The sequence below is a fragment of the Dendroctonus ponderosae genome, unplaced genomic scaffold (genome assembly GCF_020466585.1).
Source record: "Dendroctonus ponderosae isolate FM_Combo_2020 unplaced genomic scaffold, Dpon_F_20191213v2 Dpon_F_20191213_3, whole genome shotgun sequence".
NCBI classification, from domain to species: Eukaryota; Metazoa; Arthropoda; class Insecta; order Coleoptera; family Curculionidae; genus Dendroctonus; species Dendroctonus ponderosae.
In genome coordinates, this window is record NW_026018508.1 from 12,788,179 (window position 1) to 12,805,115 (window position 16,937).

The 16,937-nt window shown below is 42.3% G+C and overlaps 8 protein-coding genes across 13 annotated transcripts in view; 3 read left to right on the forward strand and 5 right to left on the reverse strand.

Moving 5' to 3' along the window:
• LOC109537523 (GATOR complex protein WDR59) overlaps positions 1-737 on the reverse strand; it is a 6,020-nt gene extending 5,283 nt beyond the window's left edge. For all 3 annotated transcript variants that reach the window (XM_048665183.1, XM_048665182.1, XM_048665184.1), the window contains exons 1-2: positions 441-737; positions 167-302 (exon numbers count right to left, since the gene is read on the reverse strand). In XM_048665183.1, the coding sequence (XP_048521140.1) occupies positions 167-302; positions 441-547 (243 nt within the window). In that variant the 5' untranslated portion in view covers positions 548-737. The remainder of the gene's footprint in view (positions 1-166; positions 303-440) is intronic.
• Positions 738-986: 249 nt separating this feature from the next.
• Positions 987-2,238, forward strand: LOC109537380 (uncharacterized protein C18orf19 homolog A). The gene is made up of 2 exons (XM_019904068.2): positions 987-1,536; positions 1,593-2,238. Exons 1-2 carry the CDS (start codon positions 1,181-1,183, stop codon positions 2,029-2,031), a joined length of 795 nt encoding a protein of 264 aa, XP_019759627.2. The 5' UTR covers positions 987-1,180; the 3' UTR covers positions 2,032-2,238.
• Positions 2,239-2,411: 173 nt separating this feature from the next.
• Positions 2,412-5,447, reverse strand: LOC109537378 (kinesin-associated protein 3). The gene is made up of 2 exons (XM_019904066.2): positions 5,285-5,447; positions 2,412-4,986 (listed from the first exon to the last, which is right to left on the reverse strand). The coding sequence occupies exon 2, from the start codon at positions 4,977-4,979 to the stop codon at positions 2,532-2,534; it is 2,448 nt and encodes an 815-aa protein (XP_019759625.1). The 5' UTR covers positions 4,980-4,986; positions 5,285-5,447; the 3' UTR covers positions 2,412-2,531.
• A 288-nt stretch (positions 5,448-5,735) lies between these two features.
• LOC109537379 (ATP-binding cassette sub-family F member 2) lies at positions 5,736-8,624 on the forward strand. The gene is made up of 10 exons (XM_019904067.2): positions 5,736-5,887; positions 6,087-6,269; positions 6,374-6,614; positions 6,675-6,829; positions 6,917-7,184; positions 7,241-7,439; positions 7,502-7,822; positions 7,884-8,075; positions 8,132-8,335; positions 8,389-8,624. The coding sequence occupies exons 2-10, from the start codon at positions 6,110-6,112 to the stop codon at positions 8,515-8,517; spliced, it is 1,869 nt and encodes a 622-aa protein (XP_019759626.1). The 5' UTR covers positions 5,736-5,887; positions 6,087-6,109; the 3' UTR covers positions 8,518-8,624.
• A 60-nt stretch (positions 8,625-8,684) lies between these two features.
• Positions 8,685-9,735, reverse strand: LOC109537382 (transmembrane protein 98). The gene is made up of 4 exons (XM_019904071.2): positions 9,607-9,735; positions 9,384-9,553; positions 8,892-9,327; positions 8,685-8,840 (listed from the first exon to the last, which is right to left on the reverse strand). Exons 1-4 carry the CDS (start codon positions 9,610-9,612, stop codon positions 8,772-8,774), a joined length of 681 nt encoding a protein of 226 aa, XP_019759630.1. The 5' UTR covers positions 9,613-9,735; the 3' UTR covers positions 8,685-8,771.
• Positions 9,736-9,829: 94 nt separating this feature from the next.
• On the reverse strand, positions 9,830-10,912 carry LOC109537381 (tRNA (guanine-N(7)-)-methyltransferase). Of its 2 annotated transcripts, none has more exons than XM_019904069.2 (5): positions 10,721-10,912; positions 10,503-10,663; positions 10,303-10,448; positions 10,034-10,249; positions 9,830-9,972 (listed from the first exon to the last, which is right to left on the reverse strand). In XM_019904069.2, exons 1-5 carry the CDS (start codon positions 10,816-10,818, stop codon positions 9,847-9,849), a joined length of 747 nt encoding a protein of 248 aa, XP_019759628.1. In that variant the 5' UTR covers positions 10,819-10,912; the 3' UTR covers positions 9,830-9,846. The 2 variants fall into 2 exon arrangements, with proteins under 2 accessions (XP_019759628.1, XP_019759629.1); XM_019904070.2 differs by having other exon boundaries at positions 9,830-9,988; positions 10,721-10,911.
• A 14-nt stretch (positions 10,913-10,926) lies between these two features.
• On the forward strand, positions 10,927-14,860 carry LOC109537376 (exosome component 10). 3 transcript variants are annotated; one of them, XM_048665181.1, is made up of 13 exons: positions 10,927-11,147; positions 11,202-11,603; positions 11,654-11,847; positions 11,909-12,239; positions 12,298-12,645; positions 12,700-12,848; positions 12,902-13,064; positions 13,157-13,402; positions 13,465-13,689; positions 13,753-14,126; positions 14,181-14,294; positions 14,345-14,522; positions 14,685-14,860. In XM_048665181.1, exons 1-13 carry the CDS (start codon positions 11,052-11,054, stop codon positions 14,769-14,771), a joined length of 2,907 nt encoding a protein of 968 aa, XP_048521138.1. In that variant the 5' UTR covers positions 10,927-11,051; the 3' UTR covers positions 14,772-14,860. The 3 variants fall into 3 exon arrangements, with proteins under 3 accessions (XP_048521138.1, XP_019759623.2, XP_019759624.2); XM_019904064.2 differs by having other exon boundaries at positions 14,181-14,290; positions 14,347-14,522; XM_019904065.2 differs by having other exon boundaries at positions 14,181-14,284; positions 14,347-14,522.
• Positions 14,861-14,920: 60 nt separating this feature from the next.
• LOC109537265 (chitinase-like protein Idgf4) overlaps positions 14,921-16,937 on the reverse strand; it is a 3,907-nt gene continuing 1,890 nt past the window's right edge. The window contains exons 2-8 of the mRNA XM_048665185.1: positions 16,269-16,528; positions 16,080-16,212; positions 15,853-16,023; positions 15,628-15,796; positions 15,319-15,572; positions 15,143-15,253; positions 14,921-15,083 (exon numbers count right to left, since the gene is read on the reverse strand). Of these exons, the coding sequence (XP_048521142.1) occupies positions 14,980-15,083; positions 15,143-15,253; positions 15,319-15,572; positions 15,628-15,796; positions 15,853-16,023; positions 16,080-16,212; positions 16,269-16,528 (1,202 nt within the window). The 3' untranslated portion in view covers positions 14,921-14,979. The remainder of the gene's footprint in view (positions 15,084-15,142; positions 15,254-15,318; positions 15,573-15,627; positions 15,797-15,852; positions 16,024-16,079; positions 16,213-16,268; positions 16,529-16,937) is intronic.

Sequence of the window (16,937 nt, forward strand, 5' to 3'; positions counted from 1 at the left end):
CACTTGAACATGACGCTGCTTTTTTCGAAGTTTCTCAAGAACCATTCGAGCCACAGAATTCGTTTTGGCATCGTTGGATAGAGAATTGAATGGGGCGGTCATGACCTCCATGGCCCCCCTGGATCCGCCCTTGCCTTCAGACTCTAGCAGGTAGTATAGAACTTACCGAAATTGCGCAAATTTGCTTGTTGTGAGCTGTGGGATTCCATTCGGCAGCCCCAACATCGTATTTACTGGTTCTGGGGAACTTGAAGACATTCTCATATTCTTCGTCCAAATTTCTCAAGGCGATGCATCTCCTCCTAAATAGTATTATTTAATGTATAAGACTATTTAACGCGTAACACTGCAGTTTTAGTCAGCAAATGTATTTCAATAGGTCGATTTCATACAGCGCATTCTCTTAAGATGTTCCGCAATGGTTAGTTCTACAGCCTTACCCGGCTAATAAGGCGTATGTGCCAGTGCAATCCACCGACATAGCATTTGCCTGCAGATCTTTGCATTCGAGTGCAATGCAGTAATCATTGTTGATGAGCCTGGTCATGTTTGAAATTGCGGATTTTACGGCTCGATACTATCAGTCTGTTCACGTTTTCACATAGCAATACGACCCCTACACAATAAAAACCGCCCTTATAACACACGTTTCTAATTCCTGCACATGATAACAAATTAGGCCAATATAAACAAACAAATCCCTTAACCTCAAAAAAATAACGTTGATCAATGAAGAAAATCGCCAGTTTTAAGTAGTGACGTCATAGAAATTTTATTGAGAATTTGTAATCTTTAAAGTTTAATTAATTTAGAAAACCGTCTATTAGCAGCAGATAATTTTCCACCATAATCGATCGGTTTGTTTGTAAGAAACTCCCTCTAGTCAATTTTAAAAATTATTTATTTTCAACTTTTTTCCTATTAGCTAAAAGGGTGTCACAAGTGTCCAAGCCACAGGGACATACTTAATTAAAATTTACATTTTTGACAGCAAATTGTCAGCCAGGCACATAACTACAGTACATAACCTTGCTATCGGTCACATTTTTCAGTGTTTTCATTTAAGTCGCATCTTCACTCTGCCAGAGATAATGCAATTAATCATCCTCTCGCCGGTTAATTCATTGTATAAGACTTAAGGTAGCTATACCTGGAAATTTTCTTTTCAACTCCAACGATCATGTCTATGGTGGCCCCCAAACTGCTTACCTCAGCGAGGCTCAGCACACGGTTGATAACAAAATTACCTCAACGTGCCTACGTTTGCTATGCACTAACAACGCCCTCGGCTCAACGTGCTCCATTAGTGGCTAGTTGTGCAAGATTTAGCAGAAACCCCCTAGAATGCACGGTTTTGAGACACAGCGCTTCAAAAGCCCACCCCAGTACTGACAATAATAATGAGGAGCAAGGAAAGAAATTGTCTTTGTTTCAACGGTTTAAGCAAATGTACAGGGATTATTGGTATGTGTTGCTTCCGGTTCATGTAGTCACCTCAACAGCATGGTTCGGAGGATTCTACTACTTAGCTATCAGGTAATATAACTAGGTGGTTTTTGCAAACTCTCCTACTAATACCCGTTCATTTTCAGTGGTGTTGATATTCCCGCGTTGCTGGAGTCGATGAATATGAACGAAAAAATCATAAACACTATGAGGAATTCGAGCATGGGTTATTTGGCAATAACCTATGGGCTATATAAAATAACAACCCCAGTACGATACGCCGTGACACTAGGTGGAACCACCTTGAGCATCAATTATCTGAGACGATGGGGATACATTAAGCCTATACCTAGTAAAGAACGACTCAAAGAGATTTATGCGGAAACAAAAGAAGGGATGAAAGAGAAAAAGGAGAATTTGATGGAAACCGTTCATCACTTGCAACAGACCGTAAAAGAGACCAAAGACGGAATCAAGGAAACCAAGGACCACATTGTTTCCTCCGTGAAGGAATCAAAGGATAGTATTAAGAGCATGAAGCAAAAGGTAATTAGTAGTACGCATAAGAACCAAAACAAACCTTAGTGAGAAACCTAATGACAAGTTGTATGTTAAGAAGTCTAGATTTACTCTTAAATTAAGGGAAAATGCTAAGAAAAATTCTACTGAAATTTGTTTTTTATGTAAACATGGCGTTTAAATAGTATTGGTAAGTTATAACAACTGTGAGTAGACAGAATCTTGTTAAATTTTACATGTAACTTTTATATTTATTAAATATCGTAGATCCTTCTCATTGGGTGTTAATTGCACAAGGCCTTGCAATTCAATTTGCGGTTAAAAAGCCTATCCATTTTCAAAAAGTATTTCATCGGTTCATGCGAAGCAATATTTGTGTGGGAAAACTACAACAAAACTTTCCCGTCTCCACCAATGACTAGAATCGACAATAGTAAACTACCCACTAATACTGCTGCGTTTATTATTAATTAATCATAAATATTTGCTGGAGTAATTAAAGCTTACAGAAATATCGGTAACGTTGTGACTAGATCAGATCAATAGCGTTAAGTAAGCGCACTTGCTTACAGGTCTTCCATATCATAATCATCGAGAACGTCCGAGCCGTCCGTTCTATGATTATTTGAAAAGTAATCGTAATCCACTTCTTTGTCCTCTAGAAGTTCCATGTCATCGAGCTTACTGGCTGCAGTGACTGGACGAACAACCGCTTGACTTAGATATTCAGTGTTCAAGTATGGAGGTAGTTCGTCTTCTTCGTCCTCTTCCTCCGGATCCAACTGCTGCGAGTCAACCATTTGCAGCCACTGAGCGTTATGATGCCGGAATTTCTCAATTCTGATCCTGTCCGCCCAGGAGTTGTTGTGCGCCGAGATGATGTTCAGGCACATGTTGCAGATTTTCCTGATGTTCTTATTGTTGTCCTGCAACAAGTCTATTAAGTAAGCAGGCACGTGGGTCTTCGTAATGATGTATTCCACATTGCTTTCGTGCCACAGCGTGGTGTAAAACACGTAGACGATCTGGAGCACTATTTCATCATCCTCCTGGTGCGTTTTCAGCAAGTCTATCAGTGTGATTATAATTCCGCTCTCGCACAAGACGTGCGCGCAATTCTCATCCGCTCCCGCTGTTCCTAACAACACTATCACTTGCAGGACTAGCTCAGGGTCAGTGTTGTTCATGCTAATAGTATGTATGATCCAGTCGGCCATGCCAAAATGCTTGAATATTTCCGCCCAATCCAAGTCGGGCAAATGCAAATTACTTAGTATCCCAATACATTCGGTTACGAAGTCCAGATTCTTCGACCTAACTATCGCTTTCGCGATATCGCCGACGAATTCTATGAACGACGAGCATATGTATACATTGTTCGAGATGTTGTGTATCAATTTCATCAGAATGGGGTCTTCGAAGGTAAACGCTCGAGTTATCATTGACTGCAGTCGGTTTTCTTTGATCATCTGCTGCGATATTTCTGGATGGGCGGCCAAATTTATGAACAGCGCTATCATGACTTTATCACCCTCGTTGCCTGCATTTAACAGCAGCATGTCCACGATCAGTCCGATTGAGTCGGCGAAATGGTGTTTGGAGTCTCCATCGTAGCTCAGATTGTAGAGCAGTTTCAGGACGACTTCTTGATGCCGATCGTCCCCCATGAATTTAACAACTTTTGGAATCAAGCCGCTCTTGCTCATCTTGCTACGCAATTTGTTGTCGAAAGACAAGTTGAACAGTAGCTTCAATGTGAGATGAACTAGGTCCGCGCTGCGTGAATCCAGCATCTTCGGCAGCTTCTCTACTACATTGTAATTGGCCATCATGTCCTTATTACACTGCATTATTGACAGTTTCTTCAGAAAAGTGACCACCAATATCAGCAAGTCATCGTTGCTCCTTTCCAGGGCCTTTACTAGCAGCCCTACAATATTTCTCTTGGACATTTTTTCCTCGACAGTTTCATCTTCAGCTATATTCAGCAGCAAGTAGTACGCTACTCGAAGAAGGTGCTCCTGCTTCTTGACCAGCGTCCTAAACTTCTTCATTTTCTGTTCGGGATTCAGGCGCTTATCGTCCAAGCTTTCCATGGAAGTGGTGAGGTCATCGTACAAGCTCCCATCAAGAGACTTGGCTTTTTCTGCACCATTCTTGTTTGCCTCCATTACCGCTTTCATGTTCACATCAGAAAAATGTCCGGACTTCGGCCGCACTGGCTCAGGAATCCGACTTCGGGGAATTTCGGACATACTGGCACTGCTTGGGCAGGGTTTTTTCACTATTGGTTGATCAGCCGGGGCGCTGCCTCCTTCTAGTTCCACTTTCCACTTGTCGTATCTTCGCAGTTCAAAGTCGATTATATCCATGCAAATCGAGCCAACTTTACACTTTAGAATTATGAAGTGAAAAGACGAGTACATGGAGAAGCAGAAAAAGGTGAATACCAAGTGGGTGCTTAACGAAATGCTTCGTTTCCAGTCTTCCCGCAGAACTCTTCCCAGGGCGCTGATCAGGGTTTCGTTTTTCGATAGGGCTTCCAGGTTTTCCGGGTCTCTGGCAAGCGACTGAATCAACTGGGCGCCTTTTACCTTTTCAGGCATGCCCTCATACAGCAGATCAATATAATCAGCCAAATTATTGTAGTTCGCTTCCACTTGATTATTTGCTTCGCCGTTCTTGTCGTGCTCTCCTTTGGCCGATCCATGCAGCCTCCTCTTCTTCAGATAGTAAATTACTTGCTCGACTTCAGCAATCCGGGAATGGTGAATTAGATCGCATTGGTTCACCACTTCCTTGGCCAGCGCATGACAGTCAGTTCTGCTGTTAATCATTGGGAGTTCGATTACTTTCTTCAAGGCTTTCTTCTCGCCATGCAGGGGATTGTCTTTGGGTCCCAGGATTTGCACATGGACGTCGTAACTGAGCACGATGGCGTCGATGTTGGAATGAACATCAATCGATCCTGGTTTGCGTTCAGTTCTCAAGAACTTTGCCACGTCTGGTTCCATATTAGATCTGAAAACATACAGATAAAGTGGTGTAGGCGTTTTTCAGTTATCACTTGTTGTTAAAGGGGGCAGTCCTGGAGGAACGACGAGATTTAAGACTATGACGATAGTGAGTTATGCGAAACAGGTGCAGTGAAGCAGTCGGCTGTGTTGTGAAAAAGCAGTATTTGGCTAGAAGTAGAATCAGTAAATATCCCATTATACGTGTTTCTAATTGAAAGACCATATTAAGAATCGGGCCTGAATTACATTTAAGACATTACTAGAAGCTTAATAAGGTGATAGTAAATTAAAACAGCACTCACTTTCTTTAATGTGCTGCAGTTGCCACTGAAGACGCAAATGTGCAAAAATTTTGCTATTGTCTAAACATAATACAATCAGAGCATAGAACAAGGCTTATTGCACAGACTACATACTATTGGCTGATTCTCTTGTCAGTCTTGTCCACAGAACATACCCCCATAAGGGGGATATTTTGTAGTCTTGTCTAGGATGCATTTGTATTGGTTTATAGATAGATGCCAACAACGACGTATATAGTTTATTGATTTGGGGTAAGGATAGACAAAATACTACTCGTAAATTTACTTCCCCTACAAATTCATGTGGGTATTTTTACTTAACTATGAGAATTTTGGTTAGTTATCTAATTGAAAAAAACATACTGTTTTCAAGCCTACCTTCAACGATGCCAGTTGCTCACTACTTGTTAGCACGCTTCTTTTGCAAATGGCATTGACAACTGGACTCCATCTAACCAATTCTTTCCATCCAATCCTTGAAGTTTTGGTCGGTTTCGAGGAAAGTTTCCAACGCAAATTTCCTCCAACTTGCACGATTTTAAGCTGTAATTGGTCAATAAGTCACTTTTTCCCCTCCGATTAGCATCGTTTTTTATAATTTAGGTAAGCCTTTCCATCATCGTGTTTCAATGCTTTTATTCCTCAATTTGTGGTTATATATAATAATTTGTGGGTTGACCTCTCTCTTCAAAGCTGGGCTAGTTCATTCGGAGAAAAAAAGTAGTTCACGCTTTCTTAAATTAAAAAGTACCGAACGATTTGTTACGATTGCTGCATTACATAAGGGCTATATTCATTGTAGCTTTAAGAGAACACTCTTTAAACATGCCATCTGATGCGAAAAAACGTGAGCAGCAGCGCAAAAAGGACGCCGCAAAAGCCAGACAATCTGGCAAAAAGCAACCGAAAGTCGAAGAACAATCTAATCCAACCCCCGTTACTACCAATGGTACTGAGAATGGAACTGTTCAACTAAGTGAAGAAGGTAATTTGACTAAGATAAAAAAAACAAGCTTTTTTAATCGTTCTGTTACAAATTAGCGTAAGTCTCATCCAATTACATTTTACAAGTGTCTGTTGCAATTCCAGAAGCGCTTTGTGCAAAACTCGAAGCCGACGCAAAACTCAATGCGGAAGCAAGAGCATGTACTGGATCTTTGGCAGTCCATCCCAAGTCCAGGGACGTGAAGATCGAGAATTTCTCCATTACTTTCCACGGATCTGAAATGCTACAGGACGCCATGCTGGAGTTGAATTGCGGCCGACGATACGGCCTAATTGGGCTTAATGGTTGTGGAAAATCTACTCTTCTAGCTGTTCTGGGTAACAGGTAATAGAGCGGCGTTAAGTCCCCGTTCTCTGAATTTTATTGACTCGTTTGGCTTTTCAGAGAAGTTCCGATTCCGGAGCATATTGATATCTTTCATCTAACCCGGGAAATGCCTGCTTCCGACAAATCAGCCCTGAAGTGCGTTATGGAAGTCGACGAAGAACGGACTCGACTTGAACGGCTTGCCGAAACTTTAATAGCTTGCGAGGATGATGGTAGGGCTAATGACGTTTTTAGTCTGTTCTTTAGGAAGCACTTGGTTTTCACTTTAACACTTTCTGAATATTATTGATTTATTCCAGATTCCCAAGAGCAGCTGTTGGACATTTATGAGCGTCTAGACGAAATATCGGCAGACACTGCTGAAGCAAGGGCAGCAAACATCCTTCACGGTTTAGGGTTCACTAAGGAAATGCAACAGAAGAAAACGAGGGACTTCAGTGGAGGCTGGAGAATGCGGATCGCATTGGCTAGAGCGCTTTACGTAAAACCCCATCTTTTGCTGCTTGACGAACCTACAAACCATCTAGATTTGGATGCGTGTGTATGGTTAGAAGAGGAACTAAAGAAGTATGTAGCTTTTGCGGAGAACCTCCGAGTAATTAACCCCGATTATTTTATTCCAGTTATAAACGAATCTTAGTCCTGATTTCCCATTCGCAAGATTTCCTGAACGGAGTCTGTACCAACATTATCCACATGGATAAGAAGCGGTTGAAGTATTATACCGGTAACTACGATGCCTTTATGAAAACTCGAATGGAACTGCTGGAAAATCAAATGAAGCAGTACAACTGGGAACAAGACCAGATCAGTCATATGAAGGTATGCTTGCTAGTTTTCCACATTTGAATTCAGTATTTTTATACAAATTAAAAAAAATTTAGAACTACATTGCACGGTTTGGTCATGGTTCAGCTAAGTTAGCCAGGCAGGCTCAGTCAAAGGAGAAAACACTGGCAAAAATGGTGTCTCAGGGTTTGACTGAGAAAGTCAGCTCCGATAAGAGCGTTACGTTCTATTTTCCGAGCTGCGGCACCATTCCACCTCCTGTAATCATGGTGCAGAATGTGAGCTTCAAGTATAGTGACAATTCCCCGCATATCTACAAGAATCTGGAATTCGGTATCGATTTGGACACGAGATTGGCTCTCGTCGGGCCGAATGGGGCTGGAAAAAGTACTTTGCTGAAGCTGCTCTATGGAGATGTAAGTGCCCGTTTTGGTCGTCGACGGAAATTTACTAACGCGAAGATTGTTGATGATCTAGCTTTTCCCAACTGAAGGGATGATTAGGAAAAACTCGCATTTGCGGATTGCCAGGTACCACCAGCACTTGCACGAATTGTTGGACTTGGATTTGTCTCCGCTCGAGTATATGATGTCTTCATTCCCGGATGTTAAGGAAAAGGAGGAAATGAGGAAAATTATCGGGCGATACGGGTTAACTGGCAGGCAGCAGGTAACCGACTTTCTCGAAGTTCCTTCAAGAGCATTTTGTCCAAATTTTGCCCTCAGGTTTGCCCAATAAGGCAGCTTTCCGATGGTCAAAGATGCCGAGTGGTATTCGCGTGGTTGGCATGGCAAGCACCTCATTTGCTTCTTCTCGATGAACCCACCAATCATTTAGACATGGAAACAATCGATGCTCTAGCCGAAGCGGTGAACTGTTTCGAAGGCGGTCTGGTTCTAGTCAGTCACGACTTCCGACTCATCAGCCAGGTAAGGGGTTAAGGTAGTTGAAAGTTTCAAGTTTATTCACCAAAGTGATTTAGGTTGCAGAGGAAATTTGGGTATGTGAGAAGGGTACAGTGACAAAGTGGAAAGGGGATATCTTGTCTTACAAGGAGCACCTGAAGTCCAAGATGCTGAAGGAGAGTGAGAAGAACGCCAAGCAAAAATAAGTCTAGAAATTTTGAACAGTGGCAAGGAATTTACGCACCGTTTGAAGGAGACAATTAGATAATTTTTATCTAATTGTGTTTGGTTTTATAAACGGTGATCTCTAGGTTCCGGTTGTCTTAATTAATTAGATGCTTAACACTTGCCTCCCAGGTTCAAAAGCCGTCAGTGTTGGGATTATATTTATATCTCCGCTCGTCAAAATACAAAATTTAGTATAAACAGCTACATGAGGCAAAACATTGAGATTCTCAGTCTAAACGGAATTTGTATGCATTGGAAATTTGTTGATATGCTCCTGGTACAATGAGGCGTCTCTCAAGAACTGAAACAGCTAAAATCAAGCCTTGTCTGTCCATTGCCGTTCACAGCTTACCGAAACATGGCCATCCAGTTTCTGCAAAAGCTTGTCAATGAAATGCAGATTATGTTTTCCCTTTTGGCCGCACTCATATTTCGTAATCAAAGCCAAAAGAGTCACTGATAAGGTAAGGGCAGTGGCTCTGGCCTCCAATAGTTTTGGGTCCAAGGGGGGGTACATGCTTTTCACCATGTCATCCACTCGGCATGAGATTCGCTTCGCACTGTCGACTATTTGGCTGAAATTGCCCGACATTGGCGTTGAATTAGTTGCCAGTGTGGTCAGTTGCTCGGTCAAGTATCCGCATGTTTTTAGAATGGCCAGGCAATGTGGAATCAGGCCTGTTGCATCGTCAATCCACTGCCCGTCAGATAAGATGTTGTCAAAGTTAAAATTTACTTCTCCTAACTCCAGCTCCGGGCGTTCCGGCTCTATTAAATGCTTTTCTGGCCTAGAATGGGTTGCAACCAGTGGATAAAATTGAGCCACGTCAGGCAGAACTAGTACCTGGTTTCGTAGGCCCCGTCCAGATAAGTTGACTTGAAAAACAGCCTCTGTCTGCGGCAAATAACAATCAGAATGACGAAAGCGCTTACAAATATTGCGGACAGAACTCCGAACGCTATAGCAGCAATCATTTCCGCATATTCTGATGGCATTTTCGATGTGGAATATTGCTTCAAAGGAAACGCCAGTCTTACGGAAACAAGATGAGTGTCACTCAACTTACCCACATTAGCGGTTTAGGTCATTTTGTATCAATGCGACGATAAATTTGCCGAAGAATGGAAATAAAACTTAAAAACTTTGTATTTACTTGTAAACTGTCACTTCACTTGTTGATTGTCGCGTGTTTGGCATGTTACAGTGTTGACGATATTGTGGAAATTCCTAGATTGCAACGATCAAATGCACGAAATTAATAAAATCTAATATATCTCTTTAACAACAAATCGCCATTAACATCTGTTTATTTATAAGTATAAGGATCAGATATTCTCCGGAAAACGGCCAGAAACTTATCTCCATTGTTCCTCGTTACTTTCTGACCCTCTTCAGTGCTACTGTAAAGCTTCTCCACAATGGGATCTGCCGCCTATAGAAAACCAGTCCTATTTTGACCACTTTAAATCAAGTACATCACGGTACAAACTTACCAATTCATCGCCTTGAATGGGTTCAAATAGCGGGTGTTCAGTGAAGTGTTGCACCATCCACTCATTCAAATCCTTAACATCAGTAACAGTGTAAACTATACCACCTTCCATCAGTACATAGGCATATTCGGCCAACAGGCTCTTATTGATGATTCTCCATTTGTGCTTGGCCTTTTTAAAATGCGGGTCTGGATATAGAAAGAACATTTTCTTCAGCTGGAACTAGAGCTTGTAACTGGCCGCTAAATGAGCTAGTAGTAATCACCTACCTGGCCTTTCTTGAAGAAATTAGGCAAATATTTCATCGCATTCGACCGTAGGCAGGCAATGTTTTGGAATTGCGAGGGGCTCTGAGACCTTAAAGCTGCTATTCGATCCATTACATAGTCAGACACTTTTACCCTAATTTCCATACCTGCGTACATATTGCGTAGTTTCGCTTGGAAATCAATTTATTAAACAAACATACCTAGAATGAGGCTTTCTGGATACATTGGAGACAAGGTTATTAACAGCCCCCCGTATCCACAACCAATATCAACAAATTCAACTTTCGCATTATGTTCTTCGTTCGGTTTGAATTTCTCCGGGTAGTATTTGGACCAGTCCATTCTCTCGGGAGAAGTGGGGCTGAAAATGGGAAAACATGTTAAAAAAAACCGGGTTTTCTTCCGAATAAACACTTACTAGTCAAAGCAGTGGTCCGCCATGGGGTTGGAGTGAGCCCTTTGTCTGTAATACCTCTTTTGAGGCAAAGACAGTGAAGACTTATCGTTTTCCTTCATAGTGCTAGATTTTTAAAAATTTAATATTAATTTCAGTTAACCTCCATTTAGGTTCTACAACTGATCTGTGGTGGAGGCAAAGTAGGGTTAGGTAGGCGAGGCCACAGATCACAGAGTAGCCTCTGTCACTTGTGATCTGTGATGTCTGTGTGATCGATCTGTGGGCGAGACTAGGTTATGTAGAAGTTTTACAAGTTCAATTGAGTTTTTTTTCGTAACTAATATCAAAAGGGATGGAAAATATCCAGGAAGAAATGGACACAACGTCGTCCAATGCTACAGAACAAGAGGCTCTTCCAGGTTATAAAACAGTCAATGATTTCACTAAGGTACAAGCCTCGGTCTAAAATACCATGCTTTCTATAATGCAAATCGCTTTCCAGGAGGGTTTCAAGTGCATGATGGAAGGCATAAAGTGCGCTAACACTTTGCCAGCGGGTAGAGACTGGAGTTTTTACTCCACTTTTGAGTCATTCAATACAGTCGTCAAAGAAGAGACCAACGAGCTTTTGGAGGGCATGATGTTGGTGTTGAAAAAGAACGAAGTGGGTGTAAATATGCGCAACCAAACCACAGACAAGAAAACTGAGCTACTGATAGATTCGAACGATATTATACTGGAAAAAGTGGCCGATCACATCGATGAAATGAATGGCATCAGAAAAACATATTCTGAACCTGTGGTGTTGCAGACTGTTAGTGCTCAGCTTCCAGTTAATATTAACGGGTCTTGGAACAGGAATAGCAGTGCCACCTTTTCGGTGTCTTCTTCGATTGTGGCAACGGTATAAGTTAGTAGTTCTTCCAGGAGCTGATAATAACCGCACATTTTTAGGGTTTTCCACAGTCTTCTAAACAGTCAACTATACGCTTACTAGCTGCAGAAAACATTGTCAGACCTCAAAAGTTCTTTACGGATAAGATCGATAATCGAAATGATTACCCGTGGGAACCCAGAATTAAGGACAAACCGAACTCTTTAAAACCACTTGCAATATTTCTTGAGGAGACTGAAAGTGGTAGATCAGCGTACGTGAGCTGTCAACATTGATATATAAGTTCAATTATTAACCAATTGTTTCTTCCGTAGGTTTTCCCATCCTTATGAATTCGAACTGGACAGATTTAGCCCTCCCGATGAACTGTTGGTTGAGGCGCATGTACAATTTCCCAAGTTATTGAAAGACACACCATTGATTGAAATAAACAATGCATCTCAGTTGGCCCCTCTCGTAGACGAGCTAAGAGCTTACACAGTTATTGCAGTTGATGTAGAACATCATTCCTATAGGTCCTTTATGGGAATCACTTGCCTGCTTCAGATCTCCACATTTGACAAAGACTATCTGATAGACACTTTAAGCCTAAGGAATGATCTATGGATTTTGAATGAAATATTCACTAAACCAGACATAACAAAGGTACCTACTCATTTGCGCGTAAACCCAATGGTGGGACTCTAAACTAATTGGCTTACAGGTGTTTCATGGGGCAGATTCAGATATCATTTGGCTGCAAAGGGACCTGTCTCTTTATGTCGTCAATCTGTTTGATACATTTTTCGCTGCCAAACATTTGGAATATAGCAAACTATCGTTGGCGTATTTGATGGAGCGTTTTTGCAAAATAAGACCAAACAAGAAGTTTCAGTTGGCGGATTGGAGAATGCGACCGTTACCTGATGAGCTAAAGAATTACGCCAGGGAAGACACTCACTATTTGATTTTTATTTATCAAAAAATGAGAAACGAGCTTCTTCAAAAAGCTAACGGAAATAGTAACCTCCTTAAGGCAGTTATAGATCAAAGCACCACGCTATGCAAAAAGGTATAACTATGGAGCGCTATCAACTTATCAGTAAGATTGTCGTCTTTTTCTTAGAGATATTTTAAACCCTATTGGCATGAAGATGCCCACTTAGAGTTGTACAGCAGATCTCAGCGGAATTTTGACAATAAGCAGATGTTTGCTTTTAAAGAGCTGTACAAATGGCGCGATAACATCGCGCGAACTGAGGACGAAAGCACTGGGTAAGCGCGACAATAACCATCGGGTATGGGAAAGCAATAAACGAGACTTTTAGGTACGTGTTACCCAACAATATGTTAATGGAGGTGGCTGCCAGATTGCCCAAAGAAATGCAAGGGATTTTGGCTTGTTGTAGTCCAGTTCCACCAATGGTTAAGGCGAATTTGCTCGAGCTCCATAAAATCGTATTAAAAGCTTTGGAGCGGCCGTTTGAGGAGGTACTTGTTCAGTGTCTTTATAGCCTGACATATTTGCCTTTTAATTTAAATTATCCGACGTTCATAAAACTTAAAAACCGCATAAATTTCAGCCGATTTTAAAAGAAGATACTCGGGCCAGAGGCTCTACTAAAAAGATCTCCAAAATTAATATAGACAATCCATTGCACTGTCCGCATGATTTATCTAAAAACCAAGAATTTCGCGATGATCTGCCGACTTTGCTCCAGTCTAACACTGACCTGATTACTTTTCTGTTGAGCACACAACTTGGCTTGGAAGTTACTGAATCAGTGCACGCCTCTGTGTTTGATACATCCAAACCTGGTCTAGATCCAGTAAGCACAATTCGAGCGGCTAGTTGACAATGTTGGACACCTAATTTGATTCTTTGTTGTAGCAACTGAGCGTGGCTAGTGCAAAATTGCGCCACTTTAAGGAGAACTTTAAGTTCCGGGGCCCCTTTGAACGGTACAAGTTGGTGAGACCGTTTGTACGAGCCAAAGAGAAGAAGTTGGCCGAGGAACGCGCCACGCAAGAAGAGGAAGCTCAAAGAAAAGTAGCTGAGGAAAGTAAGAAGGCAGATGGCGCAACTGAACGTACTGATGAGGAAAGAATTGAGTCTGTGAGTAAACTAGTGTGCTTAAGTTTGTAAAAGATGACTTAACATTTTTGAATTGCCTTTTAGATTAGAGAACATTTCCTGGAATTAGCTCGCAAAACTTTGCCGCCAACGGCAATCCCACCGAAAAAAGCATCTCTTTTGGATATGGGAGGAAGCAAGAAGCGGACACGTTGCGATTCTGTTGAGGTGATTGAGTGTAACGTGCCCGAAAGCTCTGTTTGCACGCCAATTCCCAATGTCCAGATGGCTCATGATCGGGTAGATAAAAATAAAAATGGACGAATGAGACCAATGAGAAATAAAAATGGAAGTAAGATAATGAAAATTGATCAAGCTTTAGATAGCCAATTAAATAAAGTGAGCAAAAGAGAGAGAAACCGCTTGCGAATGGCCAAACGCAAAGAGAAGAAAGTACTGGCAATAGTAAAAAATGAACGGTAAGGATGGATTGTTTTGGACATTGTGGCAGTGATTCATTTGGAGCGTTATAGGGAAGAATGGACTGGACCGCGTGATAGTTTACCAGCAGAATGCAGCCATGTAGAGCAAAGTACGTCTTCCGGAGGCAAGAGAGGAAACCGAGGCCGAGGTCGAGGTCGAGGTAGGCAACTTGCTGAACTGGTCAAGCAATTTGGCTTTAAGTTACACTTGTTTTAGGGGGAAGGTACTTTAGACCCACACCACAAAGAAACAGCAATGACACCCACAATGAACCAGGAGAGAGTGAGGAATTTAACAGCTTCGATTATTCAATGGTCGATTTTAGACAGTTTCAAGGTGGCGCCCGAGGCGCACAGAAGAACAAGCAGTTTAACTCGAAATTCAGAGGCAGAGTAAGTTGAATTTTTTTACTCGGATTTAGATCGGTTCAATTATTGATTTGCTTGTCTGACTACTTTTCCTTAGGCATTTTCCCCCGTGCTTTAGGTATGATTCAGTCAGTTTGTGTGGAAGCGATTTTTTAATAGAGCTTATACAAATTTGGTTTATCGTAGGGCAAACCCAATAGACGAGGCGGGAAAAGCCAAAATAACAGATCGATGAGTTTTGGGCGAGGCAAAGGATTTGGAGCTAGGAACTAGATAGGGCAATCAATTGCATCCTAAACTGCCATGTAGGATGTTTAATATGTTGGCTCAAATTGTTTATATTTGAATAAAACTGAATTCCATATCAGCAGTTTAGAAACATCGTCAGGTATACTTTTTAGGCTCAAATAAGTCGTGCTAGCTTTTATAATGGATTTAGTTTATTAACAACTACAAGCTTTATTTAAATATGGGACTTGCTCTACAAAGCGGCAACTGCGGCTTTCAGAATGGAGTATTTGTTGTTGTTGCAAACACCTCTGAAGTCGTCCAGAGTCAGATCATCGACAGCAATTCCTCCCAAGCCTAAACACACAGTGGCCGATGAGCGTTCGCTGTTTCATCCAGTTGGATAGGAGACTTACCTTTGTTCCTCACATAGGTGGCTTTGCTGGCTGCCGATTGGGGGTCTTCGTAAGCGATCCACACCCCATCCTCGCCCTTCTCCTCATCGTGGGGTTTGTACGCGTAGGGTCCTGGAAGCAACAAAAATTCATCTTGCAGCCCTCTTAATCCATCCAACTCGATTTATTGTAGGTACCTCTTTTGTTGGTGCTGTCGGGAACTTTCCTGTAACCCGAAGGCGAAACGTTGCCAGTACCTCCTTGCACCCTCACGCAAATTTCTGGGTAACTGAGAATTCCGGCGTCTTTGGTTTGCGGACCAGGTTCTCCCGCCCCATCCAGTCCCTCAATTGGTACGTTGTCTACTTTGGCGTCTTCGTCCAGCTTCCAAGTGCGCCCGTAGGTGGGAATTCCCACGATGAGTTTCTTCGCTGGAAAGCCTTGACCAAGCCTGCAGGCTTGGGTTTGCTAAGCTATTGCGGTAGGGATAGGAGGGAGGTGCTTACCAATACTTCACCCAGGCGTCGATGTTTTCGTCTTGTCTTCGGTCGATTAAATCGTACAGTGGGGCCGGAAAGTCGGCCAATTTCGGGTTGCGCTGAGCAGTGTAAAAGTCAAAAGCGTGAAGGGTTACGAAGTCAACCGAGGGGGCGAGACCTCTGGGGTCGTAGTAAACTGCGGAAAAGAAAATGGGACTCATCGACGTTTTCTCTCCGTTTTCTAAAACTTACCAGTACTGTTCACGTTGGGCAACACCGTTAATGACACCAGAAAATTGTCCGGCCTAAAGGTGGCCTTCAGTTCTCGAATCAGTGCTACGAATTGATCTCTGTGCTCCTGGGCGTTTTCATCAACCACTGTTTCGCCAGCGAAAGTTTTCTTCACCGAAGACCAGAATTTCCCTGAAACAATCCGGTAAATTCAAATTGCCCACTTGTTTTGGGCGAACGTCACTCACCAAACCCACTCTTTATCTTCTTCGGTTTGGTCTCCGGAAACTCCCAGGCCAAGTCTATACCATCGAAGCCGAAGCCTTTGACCAGAGTGTGAGCTGAGTTGATGAAAGCTAAGCGATGCGCGGATGTTTCCAACTGAACAATTAATCTTTTATTGCCGGAGTCGAGGCCAAGTACTCCTGTGAACTTACCACTTGTCTATACTTCAAGTTCTTCTCAGATCCCTCCCCGCTCACGTCCTCGTTGCCTCCAACCGAAAGAAGCACCTTCAAATTGGGGTGTCTGATCTTCAGGTCGGTTACATGCCTGTAGTTATCCTTGAGGACGTCGAATTGCTCATTGAGCGGAACCAGCTTGAGGCTTTCCTCATTAATGGCCGCATATCCATAGAGGAGATGAGTGCAGTATTGTAGCGCGGGCTCCAAGAAGGTCAGATCGAATTTTCCTTGTCCTGCACAGAATTTTGCTTTGGTGATTAGTCATGCCGTTGGGACCTTGGCCGTCACTTAAAATGAGATCATTCTGTTTACCGGCGATGTTAAAAATTAAATGAATTATTTACGTGAGGTCGGTGGCAATTGGCTAATTCGTTTGTTCTAATGCAAATTGCTTGCGAAATACTATGTAAATTGGCCTAGTTTTTGCGCTTGTTTGGGAAAACGTTGGCTCGATTATGGATTATGGGTTGCAAATTGTGCGGTTTTTTTATTGGAATCACTAGCAGCAGTAATAGTGCTCTAATTACTCTGCTGATTTTCCACTTACAATCGACTTTTCAATTCTCTATTCAACGATGCCAAAACGAATTCTGTGGCTCGAATGGTTCTTGAGAAACTTCGAAAAAAGCAGCGTCATGTTCA